This window comes from Schistocerca americana, chromosome 2 (genome assembly GCF_021461395.2).
Source record: "Schistocerca americana isolate TAMUIC-IGC-003095 chromosome 2, iqSchAmer2.1, whole genome shotgun sequence".
Classification (NCBI taxonomy): Eukaryota; Metazoa; Arthropoda; class Insecta; order Orthoptera; family Acrididae; genus Schistocerca; species Schistocerca americana.
In genome coordinates, this window is record NC_060120.1 from 743,176,261 (window position 1) to 743,196,533 (window position 20,273).

General features: G+C 38.4%; 1 protein-coding gene across 1 annotated transcript in view; it reads right to left on the bottom strand.

The window, feature by feature from the left end:
- Window positions 1-19,263, bottom strand: part of LOC124594848 (cytohesin-1) — a 210,495-nt gene extending 191,232 nt beyond the window's left edge. Inside the window, exons 1-2 of the mRNA XM_047133305.1 lie at window positions 19,126-19,263; window positions 8,029-8,102 (exon numbers count right to left, since the gene is read on the bottom strand). Of these exons, the coding sequence (XP_046989261.1) occupies window positions 8,029-8,102; window positions 19,126-19,195 (144 nt within the window). The 5' untranslated portion in view covers window positions 19,196-19,263. The remainder of the gene's footprint in view (window positions 1-8,028; window positions 8,103-19,125) is intronic.
- Between the last annotated feature and the right edge of the window lie 1,010 nt (window positions 19,264-20,273).

The following is a 20,273-nucleotide window of genomic DNA, read 5'->3' on the forward strand; positions in this document are numbered from 1 at the left end:
GGCTTTTCTCTGCAGCACCTAGTTCCATCTACTCCACTGGCGATTTTGGCAATGAGTCGCGAGCACTGAATAACAAACAACACTGCGAGACGCTCTGCCTACGGTCCTTCAGTGGACAAAGTCACTTTCGCTGCCGAAGGGGTGGCCTAGTGGCAGGCGCTGGCACCTTTAACTTCGATGCTCTGTTGGATGACGTTTCCGGACACGGTTTCGTATCCTCAATTTGTTCCTCAAGACATCCTCTGCAACCCCTCGAAGTCTGTCGCAACATTTCTGGAACACCATGTATACGCCACATTTTTGTAGCCCATTTTCTTGAATTCTCTATCTTGGTTTTCTCAGCTGATATTCTTCCACCTGCTCTGCTGGCTATCTGTTACACAAGGCTGAGTTGTGTTTCTGAAGTCAGTATTATTTGTATATCCTAATGGAAGTTATTTTTTTTATATCCCTCATAGATCTTAGTCCGTCATAATGTGCCGCAGTGAACGGGAGGGAGGGAGAGGGAGAGTATGGGTTTAACTTTCCCCGCAGACGAGTTTATTGTAGACGAAGAACAAGCTCGTATTGGACAAGGCGGGGGAAGATAATCATAGGAACAATCCCGGCGTACGCCCTAGCCGAACCACAGGAAACCTAAATCTGAATGGCCAAATAAGAGATCTGAACAAGGCTCTCAACAAATGCGCTACAAGGCCCGACTGACACATGCAAAGGTGGCGTAATGGTTAGCGCATCGGATTCGCAATTCGGAAGGTCGAGGTTTCAAATCCTCGTCCGGCCATTCAGATTTAGGTTTTCCGTGATTTCCCTAAATCACTTCCTCTGAAAGGACACGGTCAATTTGCTTCCCCATTCTTCCCTAATCCGAGCTTGTGCTCCGTCTCTAATGACCAAGCTGTCGACGGGACGTTAAACATTAATCTTCCTTCGCACGACTAAAATAAACGATCTTTCATTAAATCATTAAACTGTTAACCTTCACTTTAGACCATGGCTGGCTGCTATTACGTTTCTCTGCTTCTCATCGCTAAAAATTTCTCGTGTTTGTTATAATTTTTCGTTCTTAAGTATGATGCAAGTTGCTCTCCAAGAGCACAAGTCCGACACCAAAGCTGCATACACAGTTGTTGGGAAAAACATTGACTCATCGCTGACGGCAAACGAGCAGTCGGCGCTCTGTCCACTGGTAATTAGTTGAAACTGCCTCAACGGCTATTTCGCACAGTCCGTTACGATTCTGCAGAGTTTGTCAGCACTGACATTTGCAGCGACGCAAGTTCCTCTGTGGTTAAACTTACTTCACACGCATATTTTCAAAATCTTTGTTTCACAGGCCAGCGAAACGAAGACGACCTTCTAAACGAAGCACTGTTAACGCCCAACGGTTCAACACAGGCATGTCTATACCCACCAGACGTAATAGCCAAACACTCAAGATATAGTGCGTTAAATTGCGAGACAGATGTATTTCTATTCCATGTGCTTGTACAACGTGGTCAGAAACAGTTCCAAATGCATGTAAGGATGTTGCAGGGTAGATTGTGCTGACAAATAATTGTTTAGAAAAAAAATTCGATACGTTCCGCCATTTCCATGTCAATTAGCATTCAAGTTAGACTATCACGCCGTTGCCCGCCAGAGACGGTGTCGCCGAATGTGTTATTTTGGTTTCATAGAACCGATTAAGACAAAATACAAAAATTGGGCATGGGACAGTAATAAGGATCGAACCCAAGCCACAGGCTGACCAATCTCCTGCGCTATCATCTACGCTACGAGAACAACTGACAGTTAACAGTGTCTGGCGGTCCGCTTGAATCTGAGCGCGCAACGGCCTGATTGGTTAACTTCAATGCTTATTAATTCGGAAACAGTGCAACGTATCAAATTTTTTCTTAACAACTGCTTCTCAGCACAACCTACCCTGTAACATCCTTACACGCTTTTCAGATAGTATCTGGCACCATGTATACATGGTTGCTCTAGTCCGTTCCCTTTTTTACGGCGTCGACAGTAACCCACATTCCGCATGCAACTTTCTATTCTGGCCGTAATGATTGCATTCATAAAAGAGAGAAGAAACTTCTACAGCACAGTCCTCTTTTCTTAAATTCCAGGAATTACAGAGAATATGACGGCGAGGAATTTGTTAAAAAAAAAAACTGAATAATACCCAGCTGTCACGACGCGATCTTCCTCTGGGGCATAATTTTATCAGTGCGCTACAAAAATAAATTGCCTTGCATTGACTTTGATCCGCCATCTGAAAGACAGGTCTATAGTTTACATTTTACTAAACGTTTTTCATACAGGCGGTATAAATCTGGTGAAGAGATATCTCGTCTTACACGGTGTACAAACTGCACCCAAGAACTAAAAGAAATAAAAAAAAAAAAAAAAATACTGGAATACTGACAAAAAAGAACTGGGCTGTAAGAAGCAGGTCGAACTGAGAGGAAACAGCATCTAGCAAACACAAATCTACGTCTATACTTCGCAAGGTGTATGACGGAGGGAGGGGGGGGGGGGGGGGATTTCACGAACATCAACAGTTCTCCTTTTTTGTTCCATTTGCGAATGGTATACGAAATGAGAGATTTGATGGTAAAATTCCGCTTGAGCTTGAGTTTCTCCGATTTTTACGTGTTGATCTTTCCGAGTGATGTATATTATATAAGAGGCAGAAATGTGTTGCCTGACATTTCTTACCGTACGCTTTCAGAACTTTCACGGCGAACGTCTCTGTGTTTCAAATGCATCTGTTAGAGAATCTGTCATTGAAGTTGGATAAGCGACCTCATAGAGAAATCCGCCGCTCTTATTTGAATCCTCCCACTGTCATCTACTCGGCTTGTCTGATAAGATACAATATCCTCGTACAGTTGATACCATGTAGGAGCTGGATAAAAATAAAACCAAAAATGTACGATGGGTCGATACTTCGTTAATCGAGAGTAAGAATGCAGGACGTACAGGGTGTTCATGAAGTCATGCCGTCATTTCAAAAAATCATAACACTGAAACTATTACAAAAAGTGAATAGTAGTTTACTGTAAAACTTTTAGTATCTCTCAAAGTTTTTCTTCCGTTATCCTTTGTTGCAGATTTGACTTGAAGTGCCTCCAAATGGCGACAGACCAGTAGAAGGTGCGAGGTGTCATACGGTACACAAAATTCAAATTCGTGATAACAGTCCTATGGCAATTTCTGTACCAGTATACGAGCGCAGCATCGGCAAAACGAGCATAATGAGGTTATTACAAAACAGACACTGTCAAAGACCTTCGACGAAGTGAACATTCTCTTGTTTCACACGCATCTGTTGACAAATTGCACGTTGAATTTAAATGCAGCCCCAGAAGTCAATTCGCAGTGCATCAAGCGAATTGCAGGATGCAAGACCAGCTGTCCAGAAAGTGTTACATAAGTGGTTGCATCTTTTTCCGTACGAAGTGCAGATGGTCCAAGCACTGCACCCAAACGATCGGCTCTGCGATAGGGATTCGCGTGTTCCATCTGACCTCCATAGATGCTGACATGACTGTCTGAAAAAGTGCCTATTTTTAGATGAAACAATGTTTCAAAAAGAGATCTTTACCCTTATGGTTCGTTACCTAATTTAATATAACAGCACGCGTCAAACTTTTGACAGAAAGCCAGAGAAACTAAAATCACTCTGCAAGTCAAGAAGCACCAATACGTGTCACTTTTATGCCGAGTTGCTACCACTCTGCTATGCCCATCTGGCTCGTAGACCTTAGGTTTCCTAATGTCCCCAATACACATATTTATTCTTAGCGTGCAATGAATGGAACAACATGTGGATAACACACAAGCTATTCTTGAGTTCACAGAAAGCAGTCCTACGGTAAGTAATTTCAAAATACAACGAATATTACGTCAACAAGATTTGTGACCTATCAGTTATATTACAAACGCCGTGATGAAGCGACTGTTGCGATTCTGTCATTGGATTCGATTCAAAGATGTACCCAGCGAGGGTCAGTGAAGGGCAGCGGGTCACCTTAAAAAAAAAAAAAAAAAAAAAAAAAAATACTTCGCTAAGCAAACTCGCATCCTTCCCTGCCAGACAGACGTATTAATTCATTACCAATTTGGAAAAAAAGTCAGACTATGGAATGGATTCCAACAAGCAGCTAGTGCAGCCAGAGTCCTTCGTCATGAAATCTGAAAACTATTTCGTCACTCACCGTTAAAGTAACAGGAACTATCTCCCCTTAGAACCTTGGCACTCTCTTACTTCGATTCATGTCGTTTACTAATGACAGCACTCTCACGCAATACCATATCAACAGCACTCACAACTGTCATCAGTCTTGCGCCGAAAATCAACATACTGTTCTAGAAATACATTTTAAACAAAAGATTTTCTGTAAACTAGACGTGCGGTGTGATCGACAAAATCGGTCAGTTTCGTCCTGTTGTCATATATGGCTCACGTATTGATAATTCTTTGATTTTATTGTAAAATAAAATCTTTGGTCTACGAGACTGGACATATTCGTACTAGAACGGAATCCCTACCTGAATAATAAGCACCTCAGATAACACATCTATATGCAACACTTTATGTTGCCTGACCGACTTTTCCTGTATACACGTTCAATTTCCAGAAACGTCGTCAGACTTTTAAGTCTACGAGATTAAAAAATTCTGTCAGAATTAATCACCAGCGTTATGAACAGTACTATTTTTCTGAACGCGCTCAAGACGTCTTAGGAAGAGACACAAAATTTTGCGAACGGAAAAATCTCTGGCAAAAAGTTGCAAATTTATTTTAACTTTTGTGAATTATTTACGTTTTTTGGTACCAATAAATTTTCTACACTAATTTATGTGGTTTTGGGCACTTTTCATTCGTGAATGACATTTAACACACTTCCTCAAACACAGTTTCGAAATAACGGTTTGCGCCGCAGATTGCGCGGATGACACTCGCGCTAACCGACAACAACATGGCAGCTGCAACCCCGCGGCAGATGCGGCGGGTAGCAACGCAGCCGTTCTCGCGTCCTTGCCTATCCGCGTCCTTGTGACGTCACAAGTCGGGAATAACCCCGACACGGCGGAGTGGCACAGTTGTTAGTCACGCGCGGAACGCCGCCTTTCTACCGGGACAGCTCATTACCACGTTTTAACGGCTTTTGCGAGGAATGTTCCCATTATTTAGAGGGCATTGCCGTTACGCGTAAGACTGGGATGCAAAATAACGAACGCACTGCATACGGGCTTTTCGTTTCCAAAAACAAACGAGAGAAATCAATAAAAAATTTACCTCGAGGATGTGAGCTATTCAATGATAGGGTATGACCATATGCAATATGAATACAACTGTCTACAGTCTATTAATTCAATCTAAGTTGTCAGAATCAATGAGGCATAAGTATTTATGAAATGGAGTCACATGAAAATACTAATGGACAGATAACTGTTAATTTCGTTTTCAACTTCGGGCTACTATTGACCAGGGAAGCAACTGGTTTGCTGGTTACTCTTTTCTTCTCCTCCCAAAATCTCTTCATTCTTTTGCCGAGGCTCGTTTTCCTTTCCTCTTTCTGGATGATCTTCGTTGTTGTACACTAAAATTGTCAACCTTCATTTGAAATACCCCTTTACCCTAAATCTCTCTCTGACTAATGACTGATCCCAACTTCTTCCGTGTTCTTTCTTACATCCTCAACTCATTAGTTATGTAATGTAGATGAAGATTTTGTTTGTCAATCTGCGTTCGCTCATTCTTTAGAGAGTTGCCCATAAAACTTCAGCCTTCTCTTGCGTATAGTGTCTTCAACCTCCTTCGCCTGTTTATACATACCTTCATTCTTCCTCTTCTTCCATGTATCATCGTTTCATTTTTGCAGTCTTAGGATCCTCCTTAAAATTGTTCTTTCCTTTTTCTCTAGTTCTTCCATATCTCCTTTCTTATTCAGTTTCAGGCACAGTGAACTAACTGTAAAGTACTACTGGTTTAATAATCGAGGTGTACTGCCTTTGAACTGTACAAGACTGTTATTTTGTTATATTTATTCTGTACTAAATGCTAGTTTTATCTTTCTAGCTCATCCTTTGTTTGATTCTTTATTACGCCCATTCAGTTGGGATTCATTTAACAAGATACTTGAATTTATTTGTTCTCTGGATTGTTCTAAACCCAGTATTCAGATGAGTATCACCTTCATGTTTGTATTCCCTGTATTTTGATTTTTAATAGAGATTATGAGACCTGTTTCTTATGCTATCTTGTATAGCTTTTTTGAGCATTATTACAGCTGCTTCCTTATTGCATCATCTGTGAAAACTAAACACTCCATCTTCACATCATACATCTTTGAACCCAAACAGATACTTCTACTCCTTCTTCTTTTATGACTTGCTTCCATGTTCTCATTAGCTTTGCCAGGACAGTGATAAACAAGTTGGGTAATAGTCCATCTCCCTGACCAACTCCTGTCTAAATCCAATAGGCTCTGAAATTTCCCAATGAAATTTCCCTTTGGTGATGGTTTCCATTAGCATTTGATATATAATTGCCCTAGTTTTTACATCTGTTCTGAATTGTTCCAAAACACTCAAGAAAATCTGCTGGTCAACTGAGTCACATGCTTTTTTAAAGTCAATGAACACAATTATAGTATTTCTACTTCTTAGTGCTCTTACTCTGGGGATGCTTTTCAGACAGAAAATCTATTCTATACAAGACCTTCCTCTCCTGAAACCTCCTTGGTAGTCATCTATTTGATGATCCACTTCTTCTACTATGTTTAATAAGGCTTTGGAAAGTTCTTTGTAAGAAACTGGTATTAACCAAATTCCTTGGTAGTTGTTTGAGTCAGTGCAGTCTCCCTTATTGTGGAGTGGGGATATAAGCACATATTTCCAGTCAACATGTGTTTTTTTTTTCCCAGATGTCAGAAATTACGTGATGTAAGTTTTCTGCTGTCTGATCCCTCAAAATTTAAACGTTTCAGCTGTTATTACACCCTCCCCAGGCACTTACTGTTTTCAGTTCTTTGACAATTTTTTATCTCCGTGATCCTTGGTGGGTTTGACTGTGGATTTACATTTCACTGTCTCTTGAAGTTTAGTCTTTCGGCAATTCTCCTTGTTACCATCCTGCCTTTTGGAACAGATACTCGAGTTTGTGACACCACTGTAGTTCTTTTGAAGCTTCTGTAAAATCCCCTAGAATGATATTGTTTTAAGCCTTTCTTCAGATTTTCTACACCAGTTCCATCATACTTTCTTTTTTCCTCTTTAATAAACTTTGCAGTAATTTTCTTTTGTTTGCTGAATTCATTCCAGTTTTCCTCAGTTTCGTCGAAGTAACATCTCTTCCAAGTCCTTAGCCTGTTATCAAGGGCATCATCACATAGTGTTTCTGTTTCATACTTCCTTTTCAGTCACTTTTGTTAACAATTCCTCCATTTCCTCCCAGTTGTTAATCTTCAGCTTTGAAAAATACTCTTGGTAGATGTTCTTGTTTTGTATGATAGTTTGTGTAACAATCTTTAGTTTTTCTTTCCAACTCTGTTTCGGGTTCTATTCGAGTGACATTTTATTTTAATTTCCAAGGGATAATGGACAGAATTGATGTTTAGATTTTTCACGCTTTAGCAATTGAGATCTTCCTTCTATTTTGTTGTTGTTATTGTAACATGGTCTAGGCAGTAGGTCATGTCCCAACTATTTTTCTTCCTTGGGAGGGCCCTGAAATGAGTAGGCATAACTTTTAGATTGCACTGCTTGCAAAAGGCACTTAATCTTTTCCGATTTTTGATTGTTTTCGCACGAGTTGGATACTCTTCAACAATGTTTTTGTATATCCATGCATTTAAGTTGACAACCAAAATTTTAACATTTTCTCAAGGAATTTTGGATGTTTCATTTTTAAGTCTTTCCCAGAATTATTTTATGCAGACCTGAGTTTATTCAGCTATTTTTCAGAAGATATGTAATTATGAATTAGAAACATAAAATAGTCTCTGAATTAATGTAAACACTTACTTGTATTTCTAGCAGCAATTCAGTCTTGCGTCTTCTGATGTCAATGAGCATCTTCTGCTGTTCAGGTGTGAGTTCTACAAAGATATGAAAACAATACTAAGATCAATTTTTTCACTTGGTAAAACATTAAATTTTGTTTGAAAGCAATGTTGGAGAAAATAATCATTTGTCTCCATGTTTCATATCAGTGACCGCAGCTATACAAGCTGATTGCTATTTAGGTAGCTTGTTTCAATTCTCACTAAATGAGAGTCAATTGTCTCAACACAAATTTAAAAAAGAAATACCTGTTAGTCTTATCACATGGATGAATAGTATAATATTTCTCCATTTCAGCTATCATAATCTAAAGAAAGAAATATCTTACACAAAAATCATAAAACCACATATTCGAGCAATGTGATACACAGAAACTCAATAAATAAAAAGTAACTCCAACAGGAAGATAGTATCTCATCTTACAATAGATTACTTCGTATCAAAACACATTACAATCCCAGACGCAACAGAAACATTTTATAAAGGGGCATACTATTCCACAAATGGAGGTCACAAATAGTGAGAAATAAATTACACAGATTAATACTGAATGAGGTCAACAGAAATGTCAAACAGTTTTTCTGATTACCAGATTCTTTCATGTCATTATGCATCTTGTGTCCTCCAACTTTTCCGATCTCAAGCCTATCCTCTTCATTCTTGACATCATGTTGCCTCTGAATTCTTCAGCTCTGCCAACAAAGACACCCTGTGGATTTCTCAAGTTCCTCACCACCATTAGCTTTCAACTCTGCTCCAGCTCCACAAATGTGACCAAGATTATAAGTGCAGTAGAACAAGCAATGTGACATATTCCACAAGAAGTGGCAGAAAGGGTATGGCTTGCTACAAACCAGATTTTAGTGATACTCAAGCTATGTAAGTCCAATATTAGCAGGGTGGAGAAACATGGACTGAAATCAGTGGGGAAGGATGAAGAGTTGACTGTCTTATCGGGCGAGAAGGGGAAAGATTACGCTTATCCTCAATGCTACAGATTATTGTATGAAAGTGGATCTGGTATTGGAAGACTGCGCATACTGGATCCTCAAATGGGATTCGACTCTGGCACTTAGCAGTAAGCCAGAGGAGCTACTAAAGAACACTGGCCTCTATGACATATCCATGAAGATTTAAATCAAAAGCACCAAGACCATTTAGGTTATATGGTCCGCATAAGACACAAAAAAGATGGCGTACCACTGAGACCAACTGTTAGTGCTATCAGCTCTCCTACATATAGGTTGGCAACATATTTAACTAAATTATTAGCAGGTATAGTTGACCGCTGTGGACATCATACCAAGAACTTACAAATGTTTATTAATGTGATAAAGCAGATGAGCATATACCTAAGTCACGTCAAGATCAGTTTCAGCATGGTCTCCCTTTGTACAGTGGTCCTGTAGAACAGACACTGTTAACTATTGGTCACTTGTCGCTTCAATGAAATGTTAAAATCATTTTGACACTTCTTGTCAATCAGTCACTTTTTATACGGTGGACATTATTATGACACGACTGATGGAACAGCCATAGGTTCACCACCGCCACCAGCCAGAGCTAATCTTTTCATGGAGGATTTCGATGAATAAGCACTGAACAGCACTACATTACAGACATCCCACTTCTTCAGATATACTGACGATACAATTTTATTCTGGCCGCATGGGAGTGAGACGATGCAGCAGTTCATCAAGCACAAGAATGAGACACATCCAAACATAAGAGTGACATTAGGGGTGGAGAAGGACAGGAAGTTTTCTTTCTTAGAAGTATTGGTTGAATGGAAATCAAATGGACAACTTAGGCATTCTGTGTGTAGAAAACCGACATACACAGAGCTCTAATTCAATGGGTGTAGCTTTCACCATCCAGCTAAGAACAAGCTATGCTGAGCACAGTAACATAAAGAGCCAAAACTATTTTGGACAAGTAGCACTTCGGCTCTTAGATTAAGCATCTGATGATCATGTTCCTTCTGAAAAGGTATTCTGTCTGTGATATCAGGTCAATGCTGTCAAGGAAACAAGGATGTGACACTGTTCAACCAGGCCAGGAGGGCCAACTTGCAGCACTGCTTCCATTCTGCAATGCAGCAACTAGTACAATAGGTAGAGTCCTAAACATGCAAGGAATCAAGCCAGACTTCCGACTACCCATGAAAATTAAAGAAATGTTGCAACAAATTAATAATAATCTCAGCCTGAGAGTACCAGGGGTTTGTAACATTCCTTGCAAGCGTGGCAAAAGTTAAGCTGACTAGTTTATACAAACTGTTGCCAATTATGGTGTTAAGCATTCGTGTAACCTTAAATACAGGAATCTCAAAAAATCAGCAGTGGTCAAGCACAGCTGTTAAATAAACAGAAGATTTTGTTTGAACACAGGAAAATTCTTACCCATCAAACTACTGGGACACTCTTATCATGGAAGCAGTTGAAATTATACTTTTAAGAGCAACCAACTTTAGTACACATACCAGTTATGCACCTAAAAAGGCAAGGGTGCATGCACTTGGTAAACAAGGAGTACAGAGGAACACTACCGATCAATGCAAGTGTGGCACTACAAGTGACACTAGGCAGAGCCTGCAAACATTATTACGGCCACCTTGATACGTGCGCAGTTTCCATATCATCACAATGTAATCCAGCCAATCAGATGCTGCCCTCTGGTTATAAAAGTGGAAGCCTAATCAGTATCACAACAGTCAGATATAGCCACTGATGATGACAATGATGATGATGATGATGTACGTAATACTCGAAAACACAGGATTTTATATGAATCTGACATGACAAGTGAATCAAGGACTTTTTATCCATCATCATTTACCTTCTGCTACATGTAGCACAGAACGTTTGTCAATCTGTCCTGTCAATAAGCAATTTCTGGTCACTATACTACATCCAGATTTTCATTCCCTTATTTATTTATATTTTTTGCATGAAGCTGATCTCTATGTAGTACCAAGTGGAACCAAAATATGGTGGAGAAAATACTAGTTCCAATTGTGACCACAAGGTATACACTGATTATATAATGGCATGACACCCAGACTGTCATTTGACAAGTCATAATGTGACAGTATGGCTATCGAGGAGAGAGACCACATGCTGTTAGCAAAACTGTTTTATGTGAACGGCAGCAATTAGTGCTGCACTGAGAGAGTATCACCATCTAAAACAAATGTGGAGGGTTCTGAAGTCATTAAATGGTTTAAAGAAGATGATAATGAAATTCAAACACATGAGTGGGCTTGGTGTGGTACCTGAAAGAGAAAGGCATCTTATCCTGGTGGAAGTGATTGACACGGTTGCTGTTGCTATAAGTGACCATACAGCAGGTGCCCTGGGTGGTACTAGTGTTCGTACAGTGTCATGAGGATTGTCCATCCCATAGCCAACAATACAGAAAGTTTTGCAGTTTATTTTACATTGGTATCTGTACAAGATCCAGACGGTGCAGCAACTGAAACCTCATAATCCACAGCAAGGTTCTGAATTTGGTCTTCAGTTTCTGGCTTGGATCAAAGTTGATAACATGTGGCTGGGCAATATTCCATGGAATGACAAACCACATTTTGCACTACAGGATGCAGTGAACACACATAACTGTCGAATTTGGGGTACTGTTAAACCGTGTGTTGTGCACAAAGAGCAACTACACTCACCGTATTTGACTGTATGGTGTGGATTCACAAGCACCTTTATTCCCAGTCTGTCGTTCTTTGAAAAGAACATACCCAGAGGACCTCTCTGGTGTACCCTGATGTCTGCACATTATGGTGTCTTCCCTGCACAGCAGGCGATTCTTGCTTTAGAAGAGTGCAACTGTGTGGAAACCACTTTTTACATACAAGATGGTGCAACATTAAATGTCAGTCATTCATGAACAATCTGCTTAATGCAACCTTCCACAGAATGTTATCTCCAGATACTTTCCAGATGCATGGCAGCAAAATCACCAGATCTGAATCCAAGTGACTTTTGGCATACTTAAAAGAATACATTTACCAGGGTATGTTCAGCCTCTACCTGATCTGAAGGCCAATATACAGGAACATGTTGCTCAGATTCTACTGTTGATTCTACTGTTGTTCATGTCAGTTTATGGATGTAGCAGCTTGACACTGTCTACAGTGCTCATATTAAATAAATTGTGTAAGTGGCAGTTAATAATAAAATCATCATTAGGGCTTTCTCACTTGTCTGACCTCCTCTGTCTGAATCTTGTTCCGAAGATGATATATATGGAAACATTTCTATACACCTTTCTTGCATTCACAGTGCCACACTAGCACATGGTGGCCAAAACTGGAATTGTTTTTCCAGTGTAAATGGGTTCTGAATTAATGCATTAGAATATCTACCAAGTTTCACTGCCATTTGATAATTATACCCCACACCGGATCTCTGTGAGTAGCTGCACTTTTGATTATAACCACCAATATTATCCAGTTTCCTTGTCTTTTATGATTTCTGCTCTATTCCCATATTAACTGTTCTCTGTGATGCTGATTTATAACTGAATCACAACTGTACAATGACAAAGTGGATACAGAGAGACCTACAGATCTTTCATCACCAGTAACTGCGTGTGAAGAAATGTTGAGAATCGTTTTTGAGGTTTTTGAAAGAATTTGGATTAAGTTGAAGGTATATCTTAAACTGTCTGAATAGTAAAAATTTGCTAACAAAATTAAAATTCACTAGAAATTGTAAATGTATATGGAGAGCAAATGGCACATCAACATTTTTTGCCATTAAAGAGGGATGTGCAAGACAGATACGCTCTGCCTCTAGTATTGTTCACAATGGTACCTAATTAAAAAGCTAATAAGAATATCTAGAAGACTAATGATGAGCTAAATTGTCTGTTGTGGGAGTATGCTGAAAAACAGACAAAGACAAAGAAAAAGGCATGCAAAGATATTTAAATGTTTTCATCTTTTTATTTCATTTTTTTAAGTAATAGATTTTCAGTTGAAAAATGCTAGATAGTATGAAACTTCAAGTTACTGTTACCAGTCTCTGTTTATTTGTCACCAAGACACATTGCAAAGGTTTAAACCTCCATCATCAGGTGAATTTACATGTATTAGTATGACGTGTGTATTGCATTGCATTACGATTTTGGGCTAACTTGTGGCTCTGTCCCCAGTGGTCACAGGTTCCTTTCCCCATCATAAGTTTACATGTAATATGTAGACAGTGCCACAAGTTAACTCAAAATCATAACACAACACACACTTCATACTAACGTGTGTAAATTCACCAGATGATGGAGGTTTATACCTTCAAAACGTGTCATGGAGATAAATAAACAGTGACTGGTATCGGTAGACTTGTTGTGTCATTTGATATGAATAACAGTCACGGCAATGCCTAACCTAAAATGTTAGCATTTAAATAATGAAACTTAACAATATTAAAAACATGTCAGCTTTGGAATTAACCAAACACTTAAAATTTTGTGGACAAAGAGAGTCAACTATCAGGTAATACACAAGAAGGCCAAAGAAACACGGAACTTCTTTGGTACAAACAACAAAATGTAATAACATACAGAAAAACATTAACTATTCAACATCATTAATTGTAACTCATTGAATGATATATATGTGAACTGGGGTAACAACCAAAAGCAAAAATCAAACTATTTAGAACCTTGCATAATCAAACAATTACAGATGTACGACAAAAAAGTTTATCAATCTTTTTAAAAAAGTGCCTTTCTTTTGACACATTCATATATCTTCCTTCTGTGAAGATAGGAATAAATTTTGCTTCTGATATGACAAGATAACTCCAACTTGAATATATTCAAATACAGTTCTAGTATTATGTTAAAAGCCAGTGGTCACTGCATTCTGCAACATTTTTACGGAAACAAAGGATTGCTTTTCTGTGTTGAAGTTAATTTTTTGCTTCTATTTTCTTTAGCAAGTGCTGTTCCAATTTAATTCAATCCTATACTGTTTCTTAAAGTTTGTCACATTGTTCATTCCTTCAATACTAACTGACAGCAACGTTTTATCTGCTTTTTTTTCTCACTGACATCTATATATTTATTTCATTAACTGGCATCAATTTTTTATTCTGCAATTATCATTGAATCTTATGATTTGTTCCATCCTCATTAGCATGGAAGAACTGGTCATTTTTGTGCTCACTCCTTGCTTCATCAGCCATAGAAAACCAGGATAACAAAGTATAAGGGACAGATATGTGTTCCCTATTATATAAAAAAATCTGGTCTTGTATATCACAAACGACCTGATAAGGTTTCACACAGATGTCTTTCAAATGTCCTACACAATAAGGGCCAATACTCATGGTAATACTTTATCTACTTTCTTGAGGTTCACGTACAGTAGATGAAGGGATATGTGTTGTTTGCTCTTATGACAGTATGGAACAAGTGATATTATATGGTTCATAATCACAATATTATACACAAATTATAATTAGATGGGAAGCATTCCTCAAGTTTCTAATGCAGTGAAACATTTTCACTAATGACTCACCTGACTGTCAAAAACACCAATTTTGGCAGTCCATTTATCTATTTTGTAACAAAACCAAACAACTTGTCAGCATGCATTTAAATTCAAAATCAGTCCCTCACCAGTTTTCATTTCTCAGACACTGAAGATAACAGAAATACTACACCAAACATAATACTCATATTTCACAGTTATTTAAATGTACAGTTACACAGTAAACCCATCATAAATTATAGAAAGGCTTGGGGAAAGCAACATCTCTCTAAAGGCAGACTTGTTACTAATACTTCTAAGTGAATAATTCAACTCCAATGTTTTGGATTTTGATCCGATGTCAGTGAGATGATTATTTCCATCGGTTTCCACTTCTTTCAACTCTGATGATTTGTACATGTGAAAATAACTGCAGGTCCCTCTATACCAGACTATGTAAGTTCAAAAACCAGAGGAAGGCAAAATGCACACCACCTTTGTCAAGACCATGACAAGTAAAGTGCCTTCGAGTTCAAACTTACCTGCAGACTGAGGGCAGTTTTACCTTTTACTTGCTGATGAGTTAAATCACGTGTACCTTTGTACTACTTTCTATTAAAAATTCTGTCCCCCCTCCCCCCCCCCCCCCCCCCCAATAGCTTACACACTATTCTTTGCTAACTTCCAGCAAATCGCGAACTGAAAATAAATTTTCTAAAGCCATTTTAATGGTTTAACTCTAGCGAGGGTCTGAAAAAGTGTACAGTCAAAACAGCAAAATTCATCCTATTTTCTTCCCCCTGACCGAGTTATCACTTCTTCTCTGACTCTAAACTATTTTACTGGTTTTCTTTATAATTACAATGCTGAATTTTACACTCATTCAATTCAGTACGCTGTACAGATTGTTTATATTTTCATCCAGATGTAAATGTTAAAAGGCAAATTCTAAGATCATTGCTTTCGCTGTTATAATTTTACTCCTGCTGCAGAAAAATCCTTAGTGATTTCTGCAGCAGGTTATAGGTAAGTAATGTAGCATCCTTATTTATGTTTCCATGCCAGGCTTTCTTTTTAATTGCCGTTTCCTTTATACTGTGTGCTCACTTACAAATAACTTATTTATTTCTGAATTTCAGTCATTTCTTTCCAAAAGTTTCACATGATTATCTGGTTCATCACAACAGGAGAAGCTTCTTTCAGTTTAATTTTTCTCTATTTTTCTTTTTCTTTTGCCAACCTTTACAACTGCTTCTCAGACAGGTTTTTTTTTCTTCTTCCAATCCAGTCTGATCATTACTAACCCACTTGATTTTTCTTCTCATTCTGATATATAATGCCCTGGATAGGTTCAGCAAAACCCAAGTGGATTACTCCTAGTGTGAGGTTTGAGTGACCTAATCCCCCCCTCCCACACACAAACAAACACAAAACTGCTCATTTGTCTACAGACAACACCTCTATCTTCCATGAAAAAGTTCCAAAAGCTAGAAATGCTGTGATTTATTTTTAAGCATCTCTATTGGTTGTACCAGCAGTTACACCACCTGAAATATATGCTGTAACAACTGTTCAGATACAAAATCCTCTCGGGGGGGGGGGGGATCACGCTGTCGTTGATAAACCGGATAGATATGCTGGCATCAGCTGAACATTTAAAGCCAGGTAAATTCCTATACTGCAGCAAAGTCGCGACATAATTACATTCTGTCAATATGTTTTCGAATACAGTATGCCCAACATTGACACAGAACTATTCTTTTTCAATAAATAATCTGGAACATCATCAACTCTACACGAATAAGATTTTGTGGTTCTTGCAATTTCAATACTTTTTTTCCAGTTACCGAGGTCAGAAAAAATAATGTGTGTGACATTGGGAACAACAGTTTTGCATGATTCCTCAAAACAGATTATCAACAATCTTTGAAAAATGCTGGTTAAATCACTCAAACATCTGATCTCCATCTGAAATTTGTTTCAGTTAGCTGCAGGTATTCAAGTGTGCCCATTTTGCTTTGGTTCCTATGGTACCAGCATCAAATTCAGAAAAGGCCACACTGATACTACCTGAGTTTGCAATATACCTATAGTTTGAGGTCTGGTTTGATTTTGATAGGATTTTGTTGAGGACCTGTTTATACTTTTTAAAGTATTTTTGGGTGTAGACTGGCAAAACAAAGCTTAAAAGACAATTTGATAAAGATGCCAGTAGAATAAGGTGTCTCAACAGTAGAGACATTATATCTGTTCCTCTTTGCCTGTTGCCAAGCCAATCAGAATGTTAACAAAAGAGTACCTTTAACTTAAACTTTTTCTAAGGTCACAGTGACAGTAACTGTTGCCATATAGGTTTTAGTAGCAAAAGACTAAAGCTTACATACTATAAAAAGGAATTGTGATGTATGACGTATCACATGAAGGTGAAGCAACAGCTTTGCAAAAGATTTTAAAAGTTAAAAATTATAAACAGTGAGTGGTTACAGTTTTCTAATTGTCCTGACTTATCAGTTGTAGTAAACAGTCATGGATAAGCCTAGAGACAAAAACAGTTATATTTAAAAAATATATTAAATGAACATACAATATAAAATTTAGTGGAATTGCCTGAAGTTCAGTTTAATTGGACATGGTTCTGTTATTCATCATCTATAGCTATATATCTCTTACAAATATCTGGTTTAGCAACTCATTTTACAAAAGGAAAAAATACAGGGAGACTGGCCATTTTTTGGGTCTAGTGTAGCAGGGGATACAACCCGTCGGCTTTGGACAATGACGTCACAAGTCGCCAGAGAGCAGTTTACCATTTTCACTTTTGCTGTTATGTTTCAGTTTCGTTTTTTTACTGATTGCTTAATAAAGTGGATCTGTTTATTCTATCTCGTGAGATTTTTTTAAAAAAAAAGCCAAAAAACACTTATCAGCTACTGAAGGGAGCTACAACACTAAGAAGAATCGCTTCTCGTTTGGCGACTTGTGACGTCATTGTCCAAAGCCGACGGGTTGTATCCCCTGCTACACCAGTCCCCATTTTTTGAATAGCAGTGACTTAATTATGATGGAGATGTGTAACACAATGACTGCTGCACACTTATTGATGAAGTTTCACGGCCAGGCCAGGCCAGGCCAGGCACACAGCATTAGTTTGAGGCTCTGCATGTCCAGCTGTGGTCACAATGTGCCAGGTAATACTGTGACTGCCAGCAGTGACATGGCAGTTAACATGTTAATGTAATACAGATATGTGTGTCTTTTTTTTCTTATTGGATGACACATTTAGTCTACACTTCTATGCATTAACACTCACTCTTTTCTACTCACAAGCAATACACATCTTGTTGGAGAAAGAACTTTGAATAGTTCCATGTCCTTCACCCCAACATCAATAAATTAATTTTCAAGCAATGACAATAATATCTAATATCTTACATAAACATATATGTAAGTTGCAGGTTTCTACTTCAATTCATATGTGCTTTTCGGTTTTAATATAATTATAAATGGAAAAGAGCTACATAGTTTTAAATACTAGACTGTCAGTCTTTCTTATAAGAAAACAAACAGCACTCTGTCAAAAAATACAGGGCCCAATTACTCTGTCACTTTGGCCCAATCTTACAACATGCCTCTACATGTAGCACAATCATCAATCTTTGGTTCAGATAACTTGCTGACATATGGGATCTTGTTTTTGTTTTATTAACCAGTGTGATTAGTTTCATGTGTCAAAAGACACCAGGCATTAAAGACAAATTTAATAAGGATGTCATCAAAATAACACCCATACTTTTAGTTAAATGTCATCTAGTACACTGGTGTAATACTTACAATCGTGCATAACAATATGTCTTTTTCATGGATACCTACTACTTTTGAAACAACTGCACAAACATGTGGATGAGCAAGTTGTGGATTAGATGTACGACAAATTATTACAGTTCTCTATTACAGTAAAATACAGTGTGATGAGTTACTATTTAGGATCGAAAGTTCTATATAATAATGGCTCATGACAAAAAAATGTAAAGTATTTGTATGATCTCAATCACAAAGAGAACAATACCATCAGAAGTTTCAAAACTCTATATATATATTTTACGTTTCGCTTACAGATGGACTGCAAAGGATATATGAAATATTATTCAAGAGATTAATGCAAACATTGCATTTGTCTCAAATTATGACAGCTAAGAAATTCAGCACGTTCTTTATTGTACATTAATAACGAACTTTGGGGGTCACAATATGATCATCAAACGTTCAATTCGTATCCAAAAACAAATGCTTTGAACAATTTTAGAACAGACTACACGCTCCGCAATTTTGACAGATGACTTCCAAGAACGAGTTGCAGAGTGGATGACAAGTATCAGCTGTATGTCACGGACAAATTTCAGTATTTGGTGTAGACGTAATACACAACAATGTATTGGGGTTTTAAGTTTATAAAGGGTGCTAGATTTGACAACAGAGTGTTTAAAATAGAACAACAAGGTTTAAAGGGGTTGATCAATAGCTTTTATGCCATTAGCGTTGAACATTATGTCAGTAGACTCCTCATCACAGCTCACCTGTTAAATTAAACGTATCGGGAACATGCGACGAAGTACTCATTTTTAAGGAATCAAATTCCTTCCACATCAGAAAAACAAACGCATAAAAAACTGAAATAATTTTACGTAACCATTAGCTTTCTTCCACACCAAAGATGTTGCAACGGGAATTGTAAAAAAATTGCTTACACCAAATACATAGTACTCTCTGTGGGCGTCTTTAGCGCGCCGTGTGGCGTTCTGTACAACTAAGCTGCATGGCAGGATTTTCAAACATATGCAGTGCATTCAGTGACGTATTGTTTGTATGACATAAAAGCAAGAGGAATCACAGTAAATATTTGCGTGTTAACTAGCGAAATGATGATCTGCGGGTTCAAATCCCACTCTCCTACGGTAGTAGAACAACAATAAGTTTTTGTATGTCTCTAGAATGAAATTTTCACTCTGCACCAGAGTGTAAACTGACATCAAACTTTCTGGCAGATTAAAACTGTGTGCTGAACGGAGACTCGGAACTTCCTCGCAAAAGGCACAGGTACCGAGTTCGAGTCTCGCTCCAGCATACAGTTTTAATCTGCCAGAAAGTTTAATATCTCTGTTTTAACGACGAAAATGTCATCCGTGGTCGGAATCTCATACTCCCACACTAGTAGAGCTACAGTAAATATACGCATGTTAACTACAAAAATTGGTATTCCGTGGTTGGAATCACACACTTTCACATCATCAAATAGAATGGCTAGAGTAACTGTCTAGTTCTAGATTGACAGCTGTTCCCTATTGTCCTCCACCTCATTCGTTGCTCATGTCAGCTAGATTGGCTAGAGGCACCCTGTAGTATCAGTGTAATAGTTGCGACCTTGCTTGTTGTCATTTACTGTGTTCCTCGCAGTTTCCTGCCTTCGTCACATTGTTTAGTCTCCGTGTTCCTGCAACCGCCTTCTCACGTTGTCACCGCCGTCGCCATCGTCTTCCGTCGCTGTCATCACCGCCCCATCGTCCTGGACAGCTCTACAGTCACCCCTGCCACCATGGCGACACTTTGTCGCCGGCCGCTTGCTAATCTCTCGCAACTCCGCCTCTGCCCGGTACCGTCGTCCTCGCCACCGCTTCGGCTGCCGCCCACACCACTAATATTCAGATTTATTTAGCTACCTCTGATC